Source organism: Choloepus didactylus, chromosome 18 (genome assembly GCF_015220235.1).
Source record: "Choloepus didactylus isolate mChoDid1 chromosome 18, mChoDid1.pri, whole genome shotgun sequence".
Classification (NCBI taxonomy): domain Eukaryota; kingdom Metazoa; phylum Chordata; class Mammalia; order Pilosa; family Megalonychidae; genus Choloepus; species Choloepus didactylus.
The window spans coordinates 21168264-21189010 of NC_051324.1; the positions used below are offsets into that span (position 1 = coordinate 21168264).

Below are 20747 nucleotides of genomic sequence, written 5' to 3' on the forward strand. Positions count from 1 at the left end.
TGTCACCAGAAGGAAAGTTGGAGGTCAAAAGATGGAAATGTATAAAACTGAATCCTATGGTGGGCAATGTCCCTGATCAACTGTACAAATACTAGAAATCACTTCGTGAACCAGAACAAATGTATGACAATACAATTAGAAGTTAATAATAGAGGGGCATATAGGGAAGAACTATATACCTATTACAAACTATATACTACAGTTAGTAGTATTTCAACATTTTTTCATAAACAGTAACAAACGTACTATATCAATACTAGGAGTCAACAATTGAGGGGGTCGGTTAGGGATAGGGGAGGTTTAGAGTTTCCTTTTCTTTTTTTCTTTTTTCATCTTTCACTTTATTTCTTGTCTGGAGTAATGAAAAGTTTCTAAAAATTGAACAAAAATTAAGTGTGGTGATGGATGCACAGCTGTATGAGGGTACCCAGGGGCAAGTGATTGTACACTTTGGATCTTTGGATAATTGTATGGTATCTGAACAATCTCAATAAAAATGAAAAAAAAAAAAAAAGAAATAACTGACATGGTGAAACTAATATATAACATGCTTCAAAATTTGCTCTGTAGCTACTTGTTAAATTATACTTTGAAATTTATCACATTTCTGTATATATGTAATATTTCACAGTAAGGAAATAACTGAATTGTGGAACTGTAACCTATTAACATTCTTTGAAATTTGCCCTCAAACTACTTGTTAAATCTTACTTTGAAAGTTACCACTTTTCTGTAAATATGTTGTATTTCACAATAAAAATGTAAATATATATATACGTATATATATATTTAAACCTGCTTAGTTTGGGTTAGTAATTATGTCACTTGTTCTAGTAACCTACCAAAGACCAGTTAAACAGAAGTACTTGGATTATGAAAGTCTTTGGGGAAAAAAAACCTCAACAGGTACTCTGCTTTCTGTGTCCTTATGAACATTATGAAACTGTCTGGCTGGAAAGCTCCCTACTGATAATTCCTTTTTTATTATTTTTTTATAAATTCTCATCTTTGTTTTTTTTATGGTTTTGAGAGACAATGGTTGGGTTCCAGGATGCCAGTGGACTTTCTGTGTGTTCATTCACCTTGCTTCCTAGGGACCGTGGTTTGCTGTGAGTCATGTTGCGTCTGATTTATATTGGATCCGGCTGTGGAGCTGTGACTCAGCTGGGCTTCAGGCCCAATTTCCCAGCTCATCTTCTGAGGAATGGATGGCGAGGCCAGGACTAATGTCCTGACACATTTTTCCTTTTTCCTCTTGTACTTTCAGGATCTAAAGAGAACATCATTACTGAGAGCAGGCAGGTTCGCCTTGCCACAGGCCTCTTCCCAGTTGTCAGCCTCCTGAACCATTCCTGCAGCCCCAACACCAGCCTGGCTTTCACTGGCACTGTCGCCACCATTCGGGCATCACAGCAGATTGGAAAAGGGCAAGAGATTCTCCACTGCTATGGTGAGCTAGCCCTCCTCACTATCATCCTGCCCTTTTCCAGTAGAAAAGGACAAAATGGATAGAAATGAACAAGCCACTGTGCAGGTGCCCTTACCTGAAAGAGGCAGTGCATGCTTAGACACACAAACACACACACACACAGGCCTTTACTAGGGCCTTTTTGTGCCTAGCTATCATGAATCTCACAGCCTTATCCCTAAATGTCCTATTCTGAAAACGGATCCTATTCTGAAAATGGGGAAGGCACAACTTCTTGGCTTCTTTTTCTTCTGTTCCAGCAACTTGGAAGCTTATTTCTAAATCTAGTGTCAAAAATGTTGAATGAAGAGTACCTGTCACATGATGAATAATTGACCAGACCCTCTGCTAAGCTGAAATTTTTAAAGTAATGCTTGACTCTCTCTTTTTTTTTTAATTCAGTTTATTGAGGTATAATCACATATCCTACAATCATCCACAGTGTGCTTGACTCTCCCTTGCTTTAAATATGGACTGAGGGTGGTCTCTCTGCAGGACCTCATGAGAGCCGCATGGGTGTTGCTGAAAGGCAGCAGAAGTTGAGGTCTCAGTATTTCTTTGAATGCAACTGCCCTGCTTGTCAAAATGAGAAGCACAGAACCACCGCAAGGCCCAGGTGGGAAGCATTCTGTTGTAACAGTTGCAGAGCCATCATGCAGGTAAATCGCTCCCTCCCCTCTCTTCTCTGCATTTCAGGTGTACAACACAAAATCTCATAAATCTTTAGGATAAAGCCATGTGGGAACTTCTATGAGATGCAGATTCTCTGGTCCCACACCAGACCTGAAGAGTCAGAGACATTAGGGGTGGCTCCAGTAACCTATGTGGGGGCTTATAGGTGCCGAGAGTATTAACGTCTTCCCTCCCAGCCAGTCTTCCCTACATGGTACATTGATTGTCCATCTAAAGGAAGAGTAGAAAGAGGTTGGATTTAGTCAAGTTTCACTTGCAAATGACAGAAAATCCCACCTAAACTGGTTTAAGGGTGGGGGTGGGGGAAGACTGGGAATTTATTTGCTCAAGTAAGTCACTAAAAAGTCCCCCAATATGACCATTTCAGATACAGCTTAATCCAGGGGCTCACACAGTGTCACCAGGACCCAACTTTCTCTCTCCCTCTCTCAACTCCATTTTCTCTGTTAGTCCCAACCTCAGACAGGCTTCCCTCCATGCTGACAAAATGGCTGCCAGCAGTTTCAGCCTCTGTGCCACTCTTCCAACAGTGTGGGCAAAATTTTTATTGTGTTTCATTGATTCAGTAACTGTGGCTGGAGGAAAATCATGGTCAAACAGCCTTCCTCTAGGCATTTGGGCTTGGGGTGTAGACCACACTGAGCCCCATGCCCAGCCCCTCAGCCACAGGACACTGCCTATGGGAAGGTCCTTGGGAGAAATAGGGTTGCCGTTGCTGAGTGAGAGCTTAGATACTGGCATCTAAAAAAATAAACAGTCCACCTCAAAGATTTTCTCCTCTGCCAGAGGATACAGTTTATTTCTTAGGGGAATCGTAAGTGGAACATAGAGCTGGTTGTGTTGGCAAGCCAAAGTTACAAACCTAAATTCAAACGTGGGGGTACCTCACCCTCACACCTTTTTCTGTTGGTTTTCTTATAGCCTTTTCAAAACCACTAGAAATATTTCTGTCATGTAGAGTTCTGGCCCAAAAGAAAGATAAGAGACAGGCCATAGAGATGGAAAGAAATGTGGACTCTACCAGTTTGGTTCCAAAATTAAATCTCAAGGTGGGATCCAGGTACTGTTTTCAATAGAATTGCTGCCATCAAACCAAATTAAGTCAGGCTTTAATTATGATGTATTATTGCAGGAGTCTCTTTCCCCGTAGGGTCAGATATTGTGGGGCTGTACTATAATGCAAGCACATGAATGTTGATAACTGACTCAGGTATAGGAATAAAGATAAAACTGACTTCCACAGGGAGATGATGTGCTGAGCTGTGGTAACAGATCTTGTACACAATCGGTCAGCAGGGATCACCTGGTCTCTCGGTTACAGGGCCTTCAGCAGCAGGTTGGAGTGGCCCAGAAGCTTCTCAGAAATGGTAAACTAGGTGAGATTGGCTTCCTGCTTTGGTTTGCTAACTGTCTCCTTTTATTCATTCTCAGATCACCTTGGACTCAAGGATACCCAGTAATGATTGAAGAATTGAATTTAATTATCCTCATGCCAGCCACAAGATGGCTATGTAGTCCACTGAGACCCAAACCAACTCACTTAGTATGGTGTCCTTGAAAAAGGGCCAGATGATTTAAGCTGTTGTTCTCTTATATATCAGATAGCGAAGTTAAAGTTCCCATGACGACTAAAGGGTTATCTCTGACATTGATGAGCTTTGTGCATTTCCAGAAGTTCAGTGTCATTTATTTTATTTCCAGGGCCTAATGACCTAACTTCCTAGAAAGATTGTTCTGCCCTCATTAGAGTCAGTCTCTTCTAGAGAGTAGTGGGATGTGTGCCCAATAGATAAGAGTATCCTAATTTTTTTTAGAGAGTGAGTATGGAACAACCCCCATCACCATGAAAACTCTGCCTTAAGAGTGATGTCATGGGAATTTACCTGCCCTGTTTTATGGAAGTTGACCTTTAACTTAGTTTTCAGAGTCAAGAGAAATAATGACCATAAATGGAATGTAGAGCTGGTTGTGTTGGAAAACTTAAGTTGCAAACCCAAGGTCAAATGGGGCCTTACTTACCACCTTTTTCTATTGATGAAAAAGAAAACAGAAAAATAAGAAAACAGCAGCTTTGTAGGAACAAAGAAATACACCATTGCAAACCGGGACAATACAGGGACACAAAGGGGGAGTTTCCACATTCAGTCCAGCTATTTTAGAATTCAAGATCTGGGTTCTCACTTAAGGACTGGGTTCGTGTGTATAGTGATGCTGTTTTCCTTTGAATTGATAGAGCAAGCCATTCAGCAGTTGCTGGGGTGCCAGCGTGATGCTGAGAGCTTCCTGTCAGCAGAACACACCATGGTGGGCGAAATTGAGGATGACCTGGCCCAGGCCTATGCTGCCTTAGGTACAGCATGTGCCTTCATTTTCTACTCTGAGGAACAAGTCTGTCTGGTGTGGTTCACCGTGACCCTGGCCTTGGCTGGTTGGTTATCTCTTAGTCTCTAAACCAAGGCTGTTTTGCCTTCCATGCAACTTTACTCACCCTGAAAATATTTAACCACAATAGAGTGAGGTTCTTTCCTGGAACAAGACTTTTCTTTCCTTGCAGGAGATTGGGGAATGTCAGCTACCCACCTACAGAAGAGTCTCCGAATGGTTGAGGTTCGCCATGGGCCATCTAGTGTTGAAATGGGCCATGAGCTCTTCAAACTGGCCCAGGTCTTTTTCAATGGGTGAGTTTTTTTCTTGTTTCCTGGCACTTAACCAGGGCACATATTCTTTTGTCTTTTTTTAGGCTCTTCTATGTATTACTTTTATTCTGTTGTGCTTTTAAAAAGCATGTTGAAATAAAGAAATTTCTTTATTTCCCCTTTAGGAGAGATCCTTGCTTTCTGTTTTGCTGACAAACTTGAAGCTTTAGAATTTCCTCCTGAGAGATATGGGGAAAGCTCTTAGATCTGAAGCAAGTTCCCCAGGGAGAACTTGTCAAGCAGCCCTGCCCACCCACCATCACCACATGCCTTCTCCTTCCTCTCTGGTTAATCACACCCCTGTTGGCCCTCTCATTCCCAGCGTCCTCAACACCAGAGTCTCTGCCTTCACCCTACTCAGCATCCTATTCTTTTAGAAGCAGGGATTTTCAACCAGGGAGAATTTTGACTCCCAGGGCAGTCTGGAGACAATTTTGATTATCACTACTGACATCTAATGGGTAGAGCCCAGGGATGCTACTGAACACCTTATGGTGCACGGAATACCCCCTCCACCAGCACCACGAAGAATGTCAGCCCAAAATGTCAGTGGTGGTGAGGCTGAGAAACCCTGCTATGCTATAAAGGTTAAAAGGAAAGAAAAGTAGAGTTGATGAGCTGCCACCACATCCATTTTTACCACTGAGATTATTGGGAGGCCCAAATTTCAGTATGTTTGGATGGAATACCTCCAGATTTGAGAAAACTGCCACTGATGTATGTTGCTGTGACACAGTGTTTGAAGCTTGATCCTACGATCATGAATGGAGGGTGGACCTAGTGCCTGAGAAACATTTTTTCTCTCTCTCTGGCCAAATGGGAGAGAGAAAAGGGCTACAGAGCTAGGTCAGGGTTCAAATTTGTTATCCTAAAATGGAGACTCCTGAGTAAACCTTGGGATAAATATCATATTAAAGCTTTGCGCTCCCTAGTTTTCTCTGGATCCTGGAATTTTGATACTTTTTTTCATAACTTTTTTCTCAAACTCTGCCTTGTACTGTGCTTGTGAGTGAATCTTATCTACCCTTCTAGATTGTACGATCCTTGAGAACAGAGTGGTCTTATATAACTTTTCACAATATGTAGGCACTCAATTAATGTTTGCTTGATTGAATAAGTGCATTAACTTCTCTTACCTCCCTTGGTTCAGGTTTGCAGTACCTGAAGCTCTGAACACGATACAAAAGGCAGAAAAGGTTCTGTCAGTACACTACGGCCCTTGGAATGATGAGATTCAGGAGCTACAAAAGATGAAATCCTGTTTATTGGACTTGCCACCCATACCTATGGGGCCTTCAGTGTAGGGTGCCAACAAGACTTTGACCCACAGGAGAGGAGCCTCTGGAAGATGAGTTAAAGCCAAGCTGTCACCAGGAAGGACAGGATTTGCCTGCAAGTCACAAACCTAGTGTTTGAGGGGAAGGAAGCACTTCAGTTGGAAAGAGATGCTCACCTATTTTGATGACTGTTTCTGAAAATAATTAACTGCCCTCCACTAAAACTCCCAGTTCCCAGAAAAGATTTAAATGAGTATCTGGAGAGTCCAAGCTCTTTAAAAGGATTTTAGCTGATCTGCAGGCATCTGGGTTTTAGCCTTGGGTTTTGGCTAGATTCCATCTCACTAAATCATGATAGTTGGTTTTTGTGAAACATTCCTATGGCTTCTAGTAATGATGAAATGTTACATACCACTCCAGTGGGAACCTAAACTCTTTGTAGTTATCCTGTAACTTGGAAATAATTATAAAGCAAGTGAGGTTCCTTACCTCTAGAGACACACATATCTAGCTTCCTCTAATCCTTTGTTAAAACTGGTGGAGTATAAATTGTAAATAGAGAAGTAAGACGGGGCCATCCTATTGTTGGGCAGTTTCTTCCTGGGGTGGTATCTCTAAATATGTTTTCTACCAATTTTCCAATCCTTATTATTTGACTTTCATTCTATACTCTTGGTAAACTCACTGATGAAACACTAATAAAGTTAAACTTCTAGTAAAGATTTTATAACACATGTGCCTTCTTTCTCAGTTCTTCTATTTATTAGCAAGCCTGAAAGGAGACTTTTTTCCACCAGACCTCCCCAAGCTGGCAAATGAAAACAGACTGCATGAGTACTGACAAGGGAAAAAGCCTTCAGAAGATGCTGATGGAATGGGCACTGCTGCCTGTGGCTAGAGATAGGCGGTAGGATGGCAGCTCCCTTCCATGCTGATGTGTAGCGATAGTCCAGACCTCATCCCAGGCAGAAGACCAGGAGACTAAGTCAGAACCCTGGTTGCTGAATCACCTGTGGTGACAGGTGATCCGGATGAACTTGTGGGAAAGAATGCCAGATCTACATTGCTTTGAGAACATGCCCACCCTGGCCATGCCCAAGAAGTGCCAGTTGTTACCATGATTTTATAATCAGAAAATGAATAGCTCAGAAGATGCCTGGTGGGTGCTTTTCAGGAAGCTGAGTGTTTGGAACAGTTAACACTCAGGCATTTATTAAATGAAGGTCAGGATTTCATTTATCTTTCTTTCTACTACCTCACTGTGGCAAGGCAATGGCTGATGAGACTTTTTGGTAGAGCTAACTTTTCCAAGAAAAAAAATTAGTCCTGTGGGCAATTCTATAGTTACTCTGTTCCAAGCACTTGGCATGTTTCATGTTCTCAAAAAGGCTCTCTTGTGCTATGTAAAACAGGCACACTTCCTTTAAAAGAATGTGTGTAGAATTTTTGCATACTGGATGCTGCTTTATGCATACTTGAGAACTTTCTTTAAATGTTTTGTAAAGAACTATTTCCTGAAGTTACAGATTACCTCCCTCATCTGTCCATGTGTTATCCTATATTGTCACATGTGAGGATATCCGATATTAAATGAAGGCTGTCTTTGCTCACATTAAAACCTAACATCTGATCAACTGATTGCAGGGAGAGGACTTGTCCTCCTAGAGGGATTAATGGTCCTAGTACATGAATATCCTGAGAGCAGAGAAGCAGTCCCCACATTACAAAATGCAGATAACCAAAAGTTCTTGTAAATGATGACTTTCTGCAGAGTTTAGGTAGAACAAGGCTGTAAGTACAGGACCAGCAAATTCCTGGTCTTCATATTGAATTTAACATAGTCAAAAGAGGAGGAACAAGGTCAGAAGAGTAAAGGATAATCCGTACTTCAACACCGTATACAAAAATCAACTCAAAAAGGATCAAAGGCCTAAATATGATGACTAGAATGATAAAACTCCTAAAAGAAAATGTAGGGAAGCATCTGCAGGACCTCGTGTTAGTCAGTTCTTTCTTAGACTCTACACTCAAAGCACAAGCATCAAAAGAAAAAAAAATAGATAAATGGGATCTCATCAAAATTAAAAATTTTTGTGCATCAAAGGACTTTATCATGAAAGTAAAATGACCCCTACACGTTGGGAGAAAATATTTGGAAACCACCTATCTGATAAGGGTTTAATATCCAGAATATATAAAGAAATCCTTCAATCCAACAACAAAAAGACAAATAGCCCAATTAAAAACTGGCCAAAAGACTAGAATAGACATTCCTCCAAAGATGATCAAGAAACTCATGAAAAGATGTTCAACATCATTAGCCATTAAGGAAATGCAAATCAAAACCACAAGATACCATTTCACACCACTAGAATGGCTACTGTTTAAAAAAAAAAAAAATACAGTTGTTGGAGAGGATGTGGAGAACTAGGAACACTCACTCATTGCTGATGGGAATGTAAGAGGGTGCAGCCACTGTGGAAGACAGTTTGGCAGTTCCTCAGAAAGTTAAGTATAGAATTACCATATGTACCGGTTTGTATATATTATGTCCCCTAGAAAAATTCATGTTCTTTGGTGCAGTCTTGTGGGGGCAGATGTATTAGTGCTGATTAAGTTGGATCCTTTGGATTAGGCTGTTCCCATGGAGATGTGACCCACCCACCTGTAGGTGATAACTGATTAGATCATTTCCATGGAGGTGTGGCCCCGCACATCCAGTGTGAGCCTTGATTAGCTTACTAGAGCCCTATATAAGAGCTCAGACAGAAGGAGCTTGCTGCTGCAACTTACAGAGACATTTTGAAGACAGCCATTGAAAGCAGAGTTTTGCTGACGCTTTGGAGGTGCTAGCCCAGAGTTTACCCCAAGAGGCTGACAGACATTTTGGAGAACACCATTTTGAAATGCAACCTGGGAGCAAGTAGACACCAGCAACATGCCTTCTCAGCTAACAGAGGTTTTCCAGATACCGATGGCCTTTCTCCAGTGAAGGTACCCTATTGTTGATGCCTTACCTTGGACACTTAATGGCCTTAAGACTGTAACTTTGTAACTATATAAACCCCCTTTATAAAAGCCAATCCATTTCTGGTACTTTGCTTAACAGCAGCATTAGCAAACCAGAACACCATATGATCCAGCAATCCTACTTCTAAGTATATACCCAAAGGAACTGAAAGCGAGGACTTGAACAATTTGCACATTGATGTTCATATTGACATTATTCACAATTGCCAAAAGATGGAAGCAACCTAAGTGTTTATCAACCAATGAATGGATAAACTAAATATGGCATACGCACACAATGAAATATTATTTAGCCATAATAAGGAATGAAGTTCTGATACATGCAGCAACATGGATGATAAACCTTGAAGACATCATGTTTAGTGAAATAAGCCAGAAAAGGACAAATATTGTATGATCTCAATGAAATGAAATAATTAGAATAAGCAAACTCATAGAGTCAGAATCTAGAATACAGGTTACTGAGGTGGGAGTAGGAAGTGGGGAGTTAAGGTTTAAATTATATAGTTTCTATTTGGGATGATGGATAAGTTTTGGTGATGGATGGTGGTGATGATAGCACAACATTATGAATGTAATTAATTGTAATATATACAATTATATATTTAAATGTAGTTAAAAGGGAAATTTTAGGTTGTATGTATGGTACTAGAATAAAAATTAAAAAACAAAAAAAGTCATGTGGAAAACCTTATGAAAATATTCTGACTTACTAGGGCAAAAATGAAGCCCAGAAATCCTTAAAATCTTCCCAGGTGATTCTGATTAATGGCCAGTTTCAGGAATCAAAAGTGTAACAGAAAAAACATTTTGCCTGATCATCAGTATTTGAGTAGTGTTATGTCTAATAGCTGTGCATGCATTCAACATACATTTATCAACCATCTACTATGTGTTGGCTCATTGGTGGGTTTTGGTATACAAAGAAAAATAAAATATGGTCTGTGTCCTCAAAGCATTTACATTTCAAGCAGGGATGCTGTTATGTATTAAATCATGTCCCCCAAAAGACATGTTCAAGTCCTAACCCCCAGTCCTGTGAATATGAACTTATTTGTAATAGGATCTTTGACTATGTTATTAGTTAAGATGAGGCCAACCTGGATTGGGGTGAGTCTTAATCCCATATGACTGATGTCGTATATGCAGAGTAAACTTGGAACACAGGAAGTAGGAGACAGACACAGAGAGAGAGACATGGCATGTGAAGAAGGCAGAGATTGAGTTGTGCCACAAACCAAGGAACATCCTGGATTGCTGGCAAGCCACCACTAGAGCCCTGCAGGCTTCAGAGGAAGCATGGCCCTGCTGACACCTTGACTTTGGACTTCTAGTCTCCAGAACTGTGAGACTATAAATTTCGGTTGTTTTCTTTTTGAAAACATAAAAAAAGTTAAGGATAAAACTCTTTTATTGCAAAGTAGACATTGAAACATTATAGGGGCAGCCTTCATGTAATATATAATCTGCCATCCCTCTGGAGTTATCTTCTTCTACGGTATCTGAACATTGAACTGGGGCATTAAGTGCTCCTGGGATCCAGAATTTTTCCTATGAAGAGAAGGGCTCCTGTGTCTGAATCCCTCAGTACAAAGATGAAGGGTTGGTTAAGGTGATAGTCCAGGGAAAAGGTGAGACTGGCCGGCTGGAGCTCCTGGGTTGGGGTGGTTCCTGCCCCATCCTCATTCCACTCAATGCCAGCCCGGTGTTCCACCTGAGTAAGTTTGATTGGTTTGCCTGTGATCTTGCTAAAGTCTGGAGAATCAAACAAGGATTGGAGCTCTGCAGAGATCAAGAGAAATTTCCATTAAAACACTGCCTTACCCAACACCCCAAGGGGAAGTACAGTCTTGATTCTTAAATCCAGGTTCTCAAGAAGGCAGGCAAGCTGGGAGTGGAGCACAGCTTTTGGCCATCTGTGAGGTATGCAGAATTCTAAACTGGTTGGGGGTTGAATTGATTTCCCCAAGAGCACAAAGCAAATGAGGTGAGGATTAGAATCTAGGTCAAACATACCTATTTTAAGAAGCAGTGATTTAGCTCCTGCTACAGGATGTATACTCATGGGATTGAGGAATGAGTCTGATAAGGAAGGTAGTTCGTTCACCCTCCAGCACTATTAGAATTAAGGAACCCTTGATGGCCTCCCTACAAGGCCATCATGCTCTTGAGCTCTGCTTAACAAACCAAAAGTCTCAAAGACTCAGTCCCCCCAGAACAAACAGGTGTTGTAGACATACTCATCTCTTGCATGGACTTGGTGACTTCACCGTCGTAACTTAGCTTCAGCTTGGGGATAGTCAGGACTGCTTGAACGGTCTTCAGTTCTCGGTCTATGTCATGAATGAACTCAGAGGTGAGACTCTCTTCTATCATGGTCAAGTTCTGGGTTGCTTTCATGGTCAGGAAGAAGATGATACTCATGCTTCCAGTTAAGGGCAGCTGGGCGATCTGGAACAACAGGGAGGAAGCACATGCCTTAGTCCTTTAGGGCCAGCAATCCATGATGTTTCATCAGAACCCTACGGACTTCAGAGGAAGCACTGTCCTGACACCCACTGAGAAGGGCTTTCTTCTCTCCTGTGCTGGAGCCCTGGCCTCTTGCTTTGCCCCAGCCATCAATCTATTTAGCAATTGTCCCCATAGGCTGTTGCTCTCTAGTGACAAGTCATTTCTTGCTGTTTCCTTAAAAAGTCTGCTGTTGTCTTTTCCTACATCAGCCTAATGCTGGTCAAAGTTATCTGCTGAAAGAATTTTCTCCTCTGGTACTAAGAGCTAGAATTGAATTCCAGGTCTGTGTTTTCCCCCAAGTTTTACTGATATCTGGACTAGACTGGACTCTAGAAATGGGGCCAGTGGGTACAGCAAGTACAAAAGCAGCAATAAATGGGTCCTTGGGCAGAGGTTCTTAGACTAAGGTACATGGAATGAACGGCATCGGGGTCCCAAGAGCCCTGAAATCATAGAGAGATAGATAGAGAAGGAGGGAAGGAAGAAGGAAGGTGAAAGGAAGGAAAGAACGAACACCAATATTTGAATGCTTACTCTTGAGGGCCCATTTCATATTGCCTTATTAATCCTTACAACAAACTCTGAGAGGTTAAGTTTTGATAACTACACTCTCATTTTAAGAAGTGAAAGGCTGAAAGAGGTCATTAGCTTTGTTCAAGCACACAGCAGATAAAATTTTGACAGTTGTCTCAAAGCTCATTCTATTTCCACTGTATCATTCTGCCTCTATGTCCTCTCCCCACAACCCCCAGTCCTCTTACCTCCCACCCATCTTGCCCCACAGACCTTGCAGTTGAGGTCAGAGTCCAAGCCATAGCGTATAATGGCCTTAGGATCTGACATCATGGGGACTTTCACAGTCCTCTCCTCATCCAAGTGGAAATCCTCAAGGGAAGTCTTTCTGGAGTCAAACTTTGTTACCCATTGCCCTGGAATGAAACAAACAGTATCCTGAGGCCCAGACCAGAAAGGCAGTGGGACCATGCTGTGTCCCCAAAACATGTTGTTGAAAATTGCCCAGCTGAAGGAATCTTTGTCATCAGAGACCCTGACACATCAGGAAGTGGTTCTATCTCAGAACGTGTGCCTTGGAACACTGTGACCGCGGGTACATTCCACAAGCATTTTATTGATTTTACTCTGGATTATATAAGTTCTGTAATAGCCTGGGAGAAGGGTGTACTCTTTTACAGTGTTGTCTCTGGGAGATGCAATTGAAGGATATCAGAACTGGAGGGGACCTCAGAGATCATCTTATCACCCTACTCATTTTGTAGCAGAGAAAGCTGAAGCCCAAAGAGGTGAAGTGACTTGTCAGTGTTCACACAGAGAGCTGACAGCCACGCACACTTGGTTATCTGTAGCCTTTAAAATATCAGTGTTTAACCACATCTTTCAGTCACGGAAATCAGTGCTTGAAGTTGGAAACCATCTGGGTCTCTCTGGGAGTTTGGGGGTTCACTCTAACCAGTATTTGATAGGTGGTTCACAAGCATTTCAAGGGGGAGGTGGACCCAAAAACCCACCCAAGGCCTTATCGAGTGGGGCTGGTATCAAACGAGGCCTGTGGCATGACCTCTGGGCACAACTCCACAGTCTAGAAGAATAAAGTTAGATGATACACAAGTGGTTGACAACCACCTGCTGTGGCCCAGATACAGTATGGGATTGTTGTGAAGATGAGAAATGACATACACAAATTGCCTATGAAGGAGTGGTTTTATCCTCCTTTTAAAGATGAGAAAATGGGCCCAAAAAGGTTTTGAAACTTGTGCAGGACTCTACAGCTAGTAAAGGCAGAGCTGGGATTTGAACTTTATCTGACTCTAAAGCCAGAGATCTCACCCAGTGCCCAGCCCCAAATAGGCACTCAAGCACTGAGTTCCTTGACCCTCTCTGCTATTCATTCTCCACAAGCCTCTTAAACTTGGTAGACACTTATCAATTGTTTGCTGATATCTTACATCTGATTGTCATCAGCAGATAACCCTCGGGTGAGTCTTTCTCAGCTCCCGCCACCCCCGGCTTTGCCTCCGAGTTCACTTTGGGCACTTCTCTTTCCCAGTTCTCTCTGATACCTCCTGACACCCTTGGCCAAAGGAGAAGTGGAGAAGCCCTCACCCTTGAAGTAAGCCACACCGAGGAGGAGAATGCTGATCTCACTGGGCATCTCCCTTGTAGACCTAGGGATTTTCCCTTTCATCTGGGCCTGCAGCCAGTTGTTAACCTCCTGAAGGTCCATGCGAGGGTTGCCAGTCAGGATTCTGGGCCTGGTGCCATATGACTTTTCCAGTGGTGCGACAAAGCTGGATTTTATCCTCAGCTCTGGGAAGAAGTGGAGCAGAGTTTAGTGCATGAAAGCTAAACCAGCATGCTCTCCAAGAAACCAGGCTTCAGAGTCAGAAGGCCCCGACTTCCTGCCCAGCCTCCTCCTGGGACTTGCCAGGACTTCACACCAGTTTCCCCAGATCTGGACAGGGAACAACTGATTTTGCTCATTGCTGTTTCTCTTCTTGCTATTGTCCTCCCCCCACCCTCCCACTGTCTCCTCCAGCCCACTTCCTCTCTTTGATCCTCTTTGAGCTCAAGGGGCCCTTCCGGGTCTGGCCTGAGATACATGGTCTCTGGTTTAGAAAGAAGCCCCCAGGGTGTAGTTCAGTTTGCCCTACACTCCTCAGGCAGCCCAAGGGAGGTGACTCACTCTTCTCAAAGATGAGCCGGGAAGCGCTCTTGAAGTTCTTTTCAGGGGCGGTGACGGTGGCAAGGAGTTCCTTGTAGGTACCGTGAATGTCTGGGTTGCTGATCAGGTCGTAATAGAGAGCCCGGTGCATGATGGTCTCTGTTCGCTGATCCGCTCCTGCCACGGAGACGAGGACGTGAGCTTCCATAGCTGCCCAACTCAGGCCGTCTCCCAGGACAGGGAGTACTGTTACTCCTTTTGATCTGCTGAAAGCCTGAGTGGGCTGATATTGGAGATATTCTAGGGGGGCAAGGAATTTGAAGGCATTGGAAGAAATGGGGACTCGATCTGAGAGATCTTCCTAAAGGAGGCTATAAGCATGAGGCCTAGAGAGATGAGACTGAGGGATCCTAGTCCCTGTACTTTCCCTCACAGCACTTACCAGGCTGTTTTGTAGCTTCCTGTTTGTTCCTCCTGTAAAGTTGACTGTGACCCCAGCTGAGGGCAGAGACCACATCTGCTTGTATGCGTTTATATACCCAGCACCTGGCCTACTGGTTGACTCCTAGTAGTGGCTTGTTCACTTCACACATGGTGAAGTTACCGTGTCAATAAGTGGCCCTCAAGACCGCATGCCAGCATCGGTGGTGCTCCGCACCATTCCAAGAAGCGAGGGAATTGTGTGTGTCCAGCCTTTGAGCTCCCACTCACATGAGTTGGGACCCCACTGAGGCCAGAGCTCTCAGAGCCTCTTGGCCCCACCTTAAGGCAAAGTGTCCCTAAGGCGTAGAGCACACAGGTGCACAGGCCTTATGGGGCCTCTCTAGGGCTGTCACAATTCCGGGGTTCTGGGACTTGCTGCATCTGAGAGCTCACCCAGCGACAGGGCAGAGAATGCTGTGGCCACGCTGAGTGGGGACAGGAGCACGTTGGCAGTAGGGCTCATACTGGACTTCATACGATACAGGTCATAGCCAAAGTTGGAGACCGCTGCTGCCAGCTTATTCACGGGCACCTTGAAGAAGGGATCCTCCTCCTCCACTGGCACCCCCGTGTCGGGGGCCACAGAGGCCTGGAAGAAACAGGAAGACCTGGTATTGAGTTCAAGGACGAGTGGCGATGAGTCCTGAGCAACATCTCTCCTAATTGCTCTGATTGGAGTTGTCATGCTGGCCCCAGATCATCTTTCCTAATGTCAGTAAGTTTGGCTGAATGTTGGAATGAGTTTGTGCCCCCTGGGCGTGCCTGCACTCGGCTGGAGAGAGGCAGGCAGAAAAGAGGTTATTAGCTGGCCAGGTGTAAACACTTGTAACCTGTGAGCCTCCTATCTTCATGGCCCTGATCACATACCTCCTCCACCACAGAGTTCCCTGATCTGAAGGGACCTTTGGGTTTTCTGACCTTTTTCTTCAGAGTCAGGTGACACATATTAACCACCTGCCATGTGCCCGGCTCTGTGCTTGTTCTTTTCATTTGTACTTCATCTCATACTTGTTCGTGGATTTGCCTGGTACCCCAGAAAACTAATATCCCCAAACACTAAGTTCCTTGAAGATAAGAGCTGAATCTTTTATCTTTCCTCAACACCTACAGTGTTGGGTATTCAGTTGGTGAGAAATAACCAAATGGCCACAGTGGGCCTGAAAGGATGGATGTTATTATCCCATTTTAGAGATAAAGAAATAGAGACTCAGGTAAAAGTGACTTGCCTAAGGTCACAAAGCTAGCGAGAGGTAGAGCTGGAGTTCTAACTTGGAACGCACAACAGAGTCAGGTCTCCAGCCGATATGCCCCAGCCCCTCGTGTGACAGCCACCCCCCACTGCCACCTACAGAGACTTCCACCAAGCATATGATCTGGCTTCGCAACCAGTCTGTGCTCTCCCTGGGCAGGGAAAAGCTCTGTCCAACTCTTACATCCTCTGCTGCATCCCTGGATAGAGTCTGAACAAATGCCCGAGAGCAATGCCCACTTGATAAGACCACGAGTAGAACAGGTAATGAGACAAGGTCCTCCCTGAAGGGATGGCCCTGGACTTGTTCAGGTACTCTTGAACTTCACTCTTTTGAATCTTATTTTTGTCCCCACTGTGTTCTGTGAAAGATGGAGCAAGATGTTTTCTCTCTGTTTTGCTGTTGGAGAAACAAAGGCCCTGCCTAGATGCAAAGGCCAAAGCCTGACCTGGGACCTGGGTGCCCGGCTCCCATGCTGCCTGCCGAGGAGGAGCTCAGATGTCTCCAGCCCCCACCCTGCTCACCGACCTCCTCCTCGCTGCCAGCGGTGTTCTGGGAGCTGCCGTGCCCGAGGAGGGCTCCAGTCCAGAAGAGTAGCACAAGGGCCTGCATCCCGGGGCCTGAAAGAGAAGCGAGGCAGCAGGCTGCTCCCCTCACCCCACCACCCTGCACCCCTGTGCCACCCTGGGCAGGAGCACCTTCTCACCCGCTTTCCAGCCTGGAAGTAAATCCTTAGCTTGATTCTCCCTCCCTCCACCTGCCTCATGGCCCACTGTCTTATCGTGGGGTTGTGCTTCTATCCGGGTCAGAGGACCCACCTTCAAATCTAAAGCCACAGTGCAGTGAGGATCCAGCAGTGGACTTCTCTGCAGAGTACCCACTAGCAAAAATGCATAATAAGGCTTTTCCCTAGAGGAACCCAACCAGCTCATTTTACAGATCTGGGGACAGAACCCAGGTCCCATACGTAGACTCATAGAACACTGAAAATGGGGACACCGGTCCGGCCTCTGCTTGTCCCAGAAGCTCTTCAGGGCTCTTTGTGAGTCCTTCTGACCAGAAGCTTGTGGCGTCGGAAGGGAGCTCCCTCCCTTCACAGACAGGTCTGTTCCAAGACTCCCGCTGTCACGTTTCAGAGCGCAGTGTCTGGGATCAGACAGCCTGGCTTCAAATCTCAATTCTGCCTCTCAATAACTCTCTGAGTCTTTTTTTTTTCCCTTCTGCAAAATGAAGATAAAATAGTACTTACCTATTTTTATGAGACTTAAATTAGATAATGCCTTAAGAGCACTTAACAATGCCAGAGACAGAGTAAGTGCTCCCTATAACTCCAATCCTTTGGCTCTACTTCTCCCTCACAGAGCCTCATTGTCTTCCCCCTACCAGCCCCTTCAGGTACTTGAAAATAGCTCTAAATTCTCCAGAACCTACTTGACTCCAGGTTGAACGAGGCTGTTTCATAATTAGACAAGCCAAATGCCTTCACTTCCCCAGCAGTGGGCCTCTCTGACCAGGCTCTGGTCTGGTACCTTGACCGCAAGGTAAAATTCGGAAAGCCAGGTGCAGGGCTCCAGGTGCACACCAGCCCTCACCCTCTTGGCCCTCCTGCATTCACCTCGACCACGAGCTTGTCCCTGGAGTCAGGATCTGGGGGCGGGAAGATGAATGCAGAGGGTGAAGTTCCCAGTATCCCAAGAGGCCTTCTGGTTAGAGAGTGGAACAGGGCCTCAGCAGCCAGGGCCCTCGGCTGCTCTGTGCTCTCCCTCCATACATTAGGCCAAGTTAAGAACTTACAATCCTAACCACTTTGTCTCCCCACCCCACTACCTCCACCACCACCCCACACACAGGCCAAGGGTTTTTGGGCTCCTTCATTATCCTTTTACACACACGTACGTACATACTTTTCTGATTTCCCAGAACAAGTTGGATCAGGAAAGTTGGGAGTGCCATGTGTGATTTTTGGCAAAAGTTCTTAGAATTAAATCTGCTAATCCACTGGACAACATTGTAGAGCATGACAGGCAACAAAAGAAAAGACTGCATCCTGAGCTTGCTCAGCTGAAGGCTGGACTGCCTTTGGGAACCAGCCTGGTTTGCTTTTCTAAACACTGATCCTGAGCTTGCATCTCAGAGTGAGAGTTCCAGCTACCCCGTAGATATTCTCGGTCAGCTGCTCTTCCCCATGGCTGCCCTGCCACTTAAGGAGAAATCTGTTGAGAAATCAGGAAGAGCTTTCTGCAGTGCAAGACAGAGAACTTAACAGCAGCCAGACTTAAAGCTGCTCCCTCCACCCTGCCAGCCCCACCCAGAGCCAACCCCACTTGAGCCTCAGCAGAATGGTTTACTTGGAGACTGAAAGCTCAATGAGACTCAGGGAGATGAGGCTGGAGGAAGTGCTGTTAGCTCTTGTCCCTCTGGCTGGGTTAGGAAAATGAGAGAAGGGAGGAGATTCTGGCAAAGCTTTTAGAGAAACTAAGTTCACAATTCAAATGCCCTTGAAAGTGGTGCCTTCTGGTGTCCCTGCAGAGCCTGAAATCATGTGACTGATCACTGTCACCTCCGGGTAGGCTGAGGACTGAGAATGTAGTGAGGGAGTCAGGCAGGAAAAGGCACAAAAGCTGGCGCAGGGCCAGACATGGGGCCGTGTAGTATTAATTGCATCTCTGAATCTCCTACCTTAGAGATGAGGGAAGGGGAGAGACTATTGATCCCCCTATAAGGGCAGTGAGGTGGCAGGGGGGCCCTCAGGGCACCCTCGACTCCCCGTCGAAGGCAACTGTTCTGTTGGCTGGTGTGGGCAGCCATTGGCCGGCCAGGGACACAGGGACAGTGGTGCCATCCTGTCCAAAGGGCAGTATCCAAGCCAGGTGCCTGCCCTGTCAGGTGGGGGAAGGGTATGTGGAGGAGGTAGATGTCCTCCCTGTCCAGCCAAGGTCAGGCTTTGCTTTCCCCCATGTTGCCCAAATCAAGAGAGACTCAAGGAGCTGGGATTTTGTGATCTTGCCTCCAAGCTGGGAGAACAAGTTGTAGCCAATACATGTGTTTCAGATTAAACCCAATTGCAAGACAAACACCATCCCTCCTCCTCCTAGATCCACAAGGCCTTCAAACCACATGGCTGGGACTTCGTGGGCAGTACAGGGAGGCCCCTCCCTCTCCCTTGGTCTGGGAGGAAGATTCCAATGGGTTCCCTCCAGGTCCACCCAGCATGAACCCACCAGCCCCCAGGCAGGTTCCTTCTGAAGTCTTCAAAACTCAGTGAGACAGGCCAGGGTCCCCCAGAGGTATATCGCCCCCCTATACCCCAGAAGGACCAGCCCTAGAAAGTAACCCCCTGGCACCTTTCCCCTCCCACCCTCAGCCTGGGGTGAACTGGTGGACCTGCATGGGGCATGAGCCAGATAGTGACAGGGTTTCTGGGAACTCTGCAGCTTTTCTTTGGCTCCTGGCTGTGGCTTGCCCCAGGGAGCAAAAGAAGTGGACAGCCATTCTCTCCAACAGTGGCAGCTGAGCCCCCCAATCCCTATAAACAGGCTGGGTTTTTAAATAGTGGTCATTTTTTGTGAAAAGCCAAAGCCTCAAGGGTCCCCCAGATTTCATTGCAGCTAATTGGTCCTAAGAGAAAGGGTGGGGTGGAGTAGAAGGACCCAGCTATCCTCCTTCCAGTTGTAGAGCAGGGCTCACAGGGAAGTTATCTTTGAAATCAACACCAGCTGATTTTGAAAACCAAGCAGAGAATTGGGCTGAAGCCAAGGCCCGGTTGCAGGAGGGGCTACCTCCCTGGCTGCCCCTGGTGGGCTCAGAATCCCTTTCAAGTGCTCCTGGGACCTAGACCCATCTGTTTAACTTTTTTAGCTTCTCTTAGCTTCTTCCCCACGACTGCCCGCCGCCACTGTTTTGCACGCACTTCATTCAAAACTCTTTCCAGCCTCTTTTCCCATTGGTGCAATGGGGTTCGGGGATATTTGGGTCCTGGCCTTTTGACACCCCCCTACTCCATCTGCCCTCTTTCATCTACTCACCCGGGTGCCCAAGCTGCAGGGGCTACTGTCTCCCCACCTCCTCTCTCTGCACCCCTCTTTTCTGCTCCCAGGGGTACCCCTACCTCTCCCGAGCACCTCCTGCCCCGGGGAGCCTTTCCCATCTTCCCCTGACATGCAGACCAGACCGGGAGCTGCTTTACCTGCGGGTGTGCTGCGACTCCACTCCCAACCTAGGTCCGGCTAAGCCGTGCACTGAGTGGGCTCCAGCTAGCAAACAGCTTTTTTTTTTTGAGCCCTCCCAATCCAGCAGCCAGCAGGCTTCAGATTACAGCTGCTCCTTTCTTAAAGCGACCTGCACTCAATTGAATTCTGTGATTGCATCATTGTCTGGAGTAAACTTTAACCCACTGCTGTCCTTCCACTGCACACCCCCGAGACACACACATTTGCAACTTGTTCTTCTACCGCACCCTCCTTTAGGGCACTGGCCTTCCTCACTGCCTGCTGGGGCTCCCCGGCCAGCCCTTGGTGGGAGACAGGACTGAGGAATCAACTCTTGCAGGAGGAGGCCAGGGGGACCTGCTGGTGGAGTGGAGAAAACACTGGCCCCCTACTGGGAGTCTGGTTTCTTCCTGGGCCTGGGCGCCGGCGCTAACCGAGGGCTTTGGGGTCA

General features: G+C 45.7%; 2 protein-coding genes across 6 annotated transcripts in view; one reads left to right on the top strand and one right to left on the bottom strand.

Annotated features, from left to right (window-relative positions):
• SMYD4 (SET and MYND domain containing 4) overlaps positions 1 to 6861 on the top strand; it is an 87107-nt gene extending 80246 nt beyond the window's left edge. Inside the window, exons 6-11 of one of the 3 annotated variants that reach the window (XM_037809650.1) lie at positions 1268 to 1450; positions 1964 to 2127; positions 3405 to 3537; positions 4395 to 4589; positions 4716 to 4839; positions 6008 to 6861. In XM_037809650.1, the coding sequence (XP_037665578.1) occupies positions 1268 to 1450; positions 1964 to 2127; positions 3405 to 3537; positions 4395 to 4589; positions 4716 to 4839; positions 6008 to 6161 (953 nt within the window). In that variant the 3' untranslated portion in view covers positions 6162 to 6861. The remainder of the gene's footprint in view (positions 1 to 1267; positions 1451 to 1963; positions 2128 to 3404; positions 3538 to 4394; positions 4590 to 4715; positions 4840 to 6007) is intronic. The other 2 variants (XM_037809651.1, XM_037809652.1) reach the window with 2 other exon arrangements.
• Positions 6862 to 10557: 3696 nt separating this feature from the next.
• Positions 10558 to 20410, bottom strand: SERPINF1 (serpin family F member 1). Of its 3 annotated transcripts, none has more exons than XM_037809924.1 (8): positions 20275 to 20410; positions 16617 to 16708; positions 15232 to 15427; positions 14377 to 14532; positions 13797 to 14000; positions 12462 to 12604; positions 11405 to 11615; positions 10558 to 10946 (listed from the first exon to the last, which is right to left on the bottom strand). In XM_037809924.1, exons 2-8 carry the CDS (start codon positions 16698 to 16700, stop codon positions 10687 to 10689), a joined length of 1254 nt encoding a protein of 417 aa, XP_037665852.1. In that variant the 5' UTR covers positions 16701 to 16708; positions 20275 to 20410; the 3' UTR covers positions 10558 to 10686. The 3 variants fall into 3 exon arrangements, with proteins under 3 accessions (XP_037665852.1, XP_037665853.1, XP_037665851.1); XM_037809925.1 differs by lacking the exon at positions 20275 to 20410 and adding an exon at positions 17520 to 17735; XM_037809923.1 differs by lacking the exon at positions 20275 to 20410 and adding an exon at positions 17618 to 17725.
• Positions 20411 to 20747: the final 337 nt, after the last annotated feature.

What these genes read in the sequence shown, in the direction of transcription:
- SERPINF1 (XM_037809923.1), bottom strand. Translation starts at nt 17,699, where the DNA reads ATGCAGGAGGGCCAAGAGGGTGAGGGCTGGTGTGCACCTGGAGCCCTG. An exon ending in CCGCTGGCAGCGAGGAGGAG is followed by an intron (nt 15,428 to 16,616) that starts GTCGGTGAGCAG and finishes TGTTTCTTCCAG; the next exon opens with GCCTCTGTGGCCCCCGACAC. An exon ending in CAAGTCCATGCAAGAGATGA is followed by an intron (nt 10,947 to 11,404) that starts GTATGTCTACAA and finishes TGATCTCTGCAG; the next exon opens with AGCTCCAATCCTTGTTTGAT.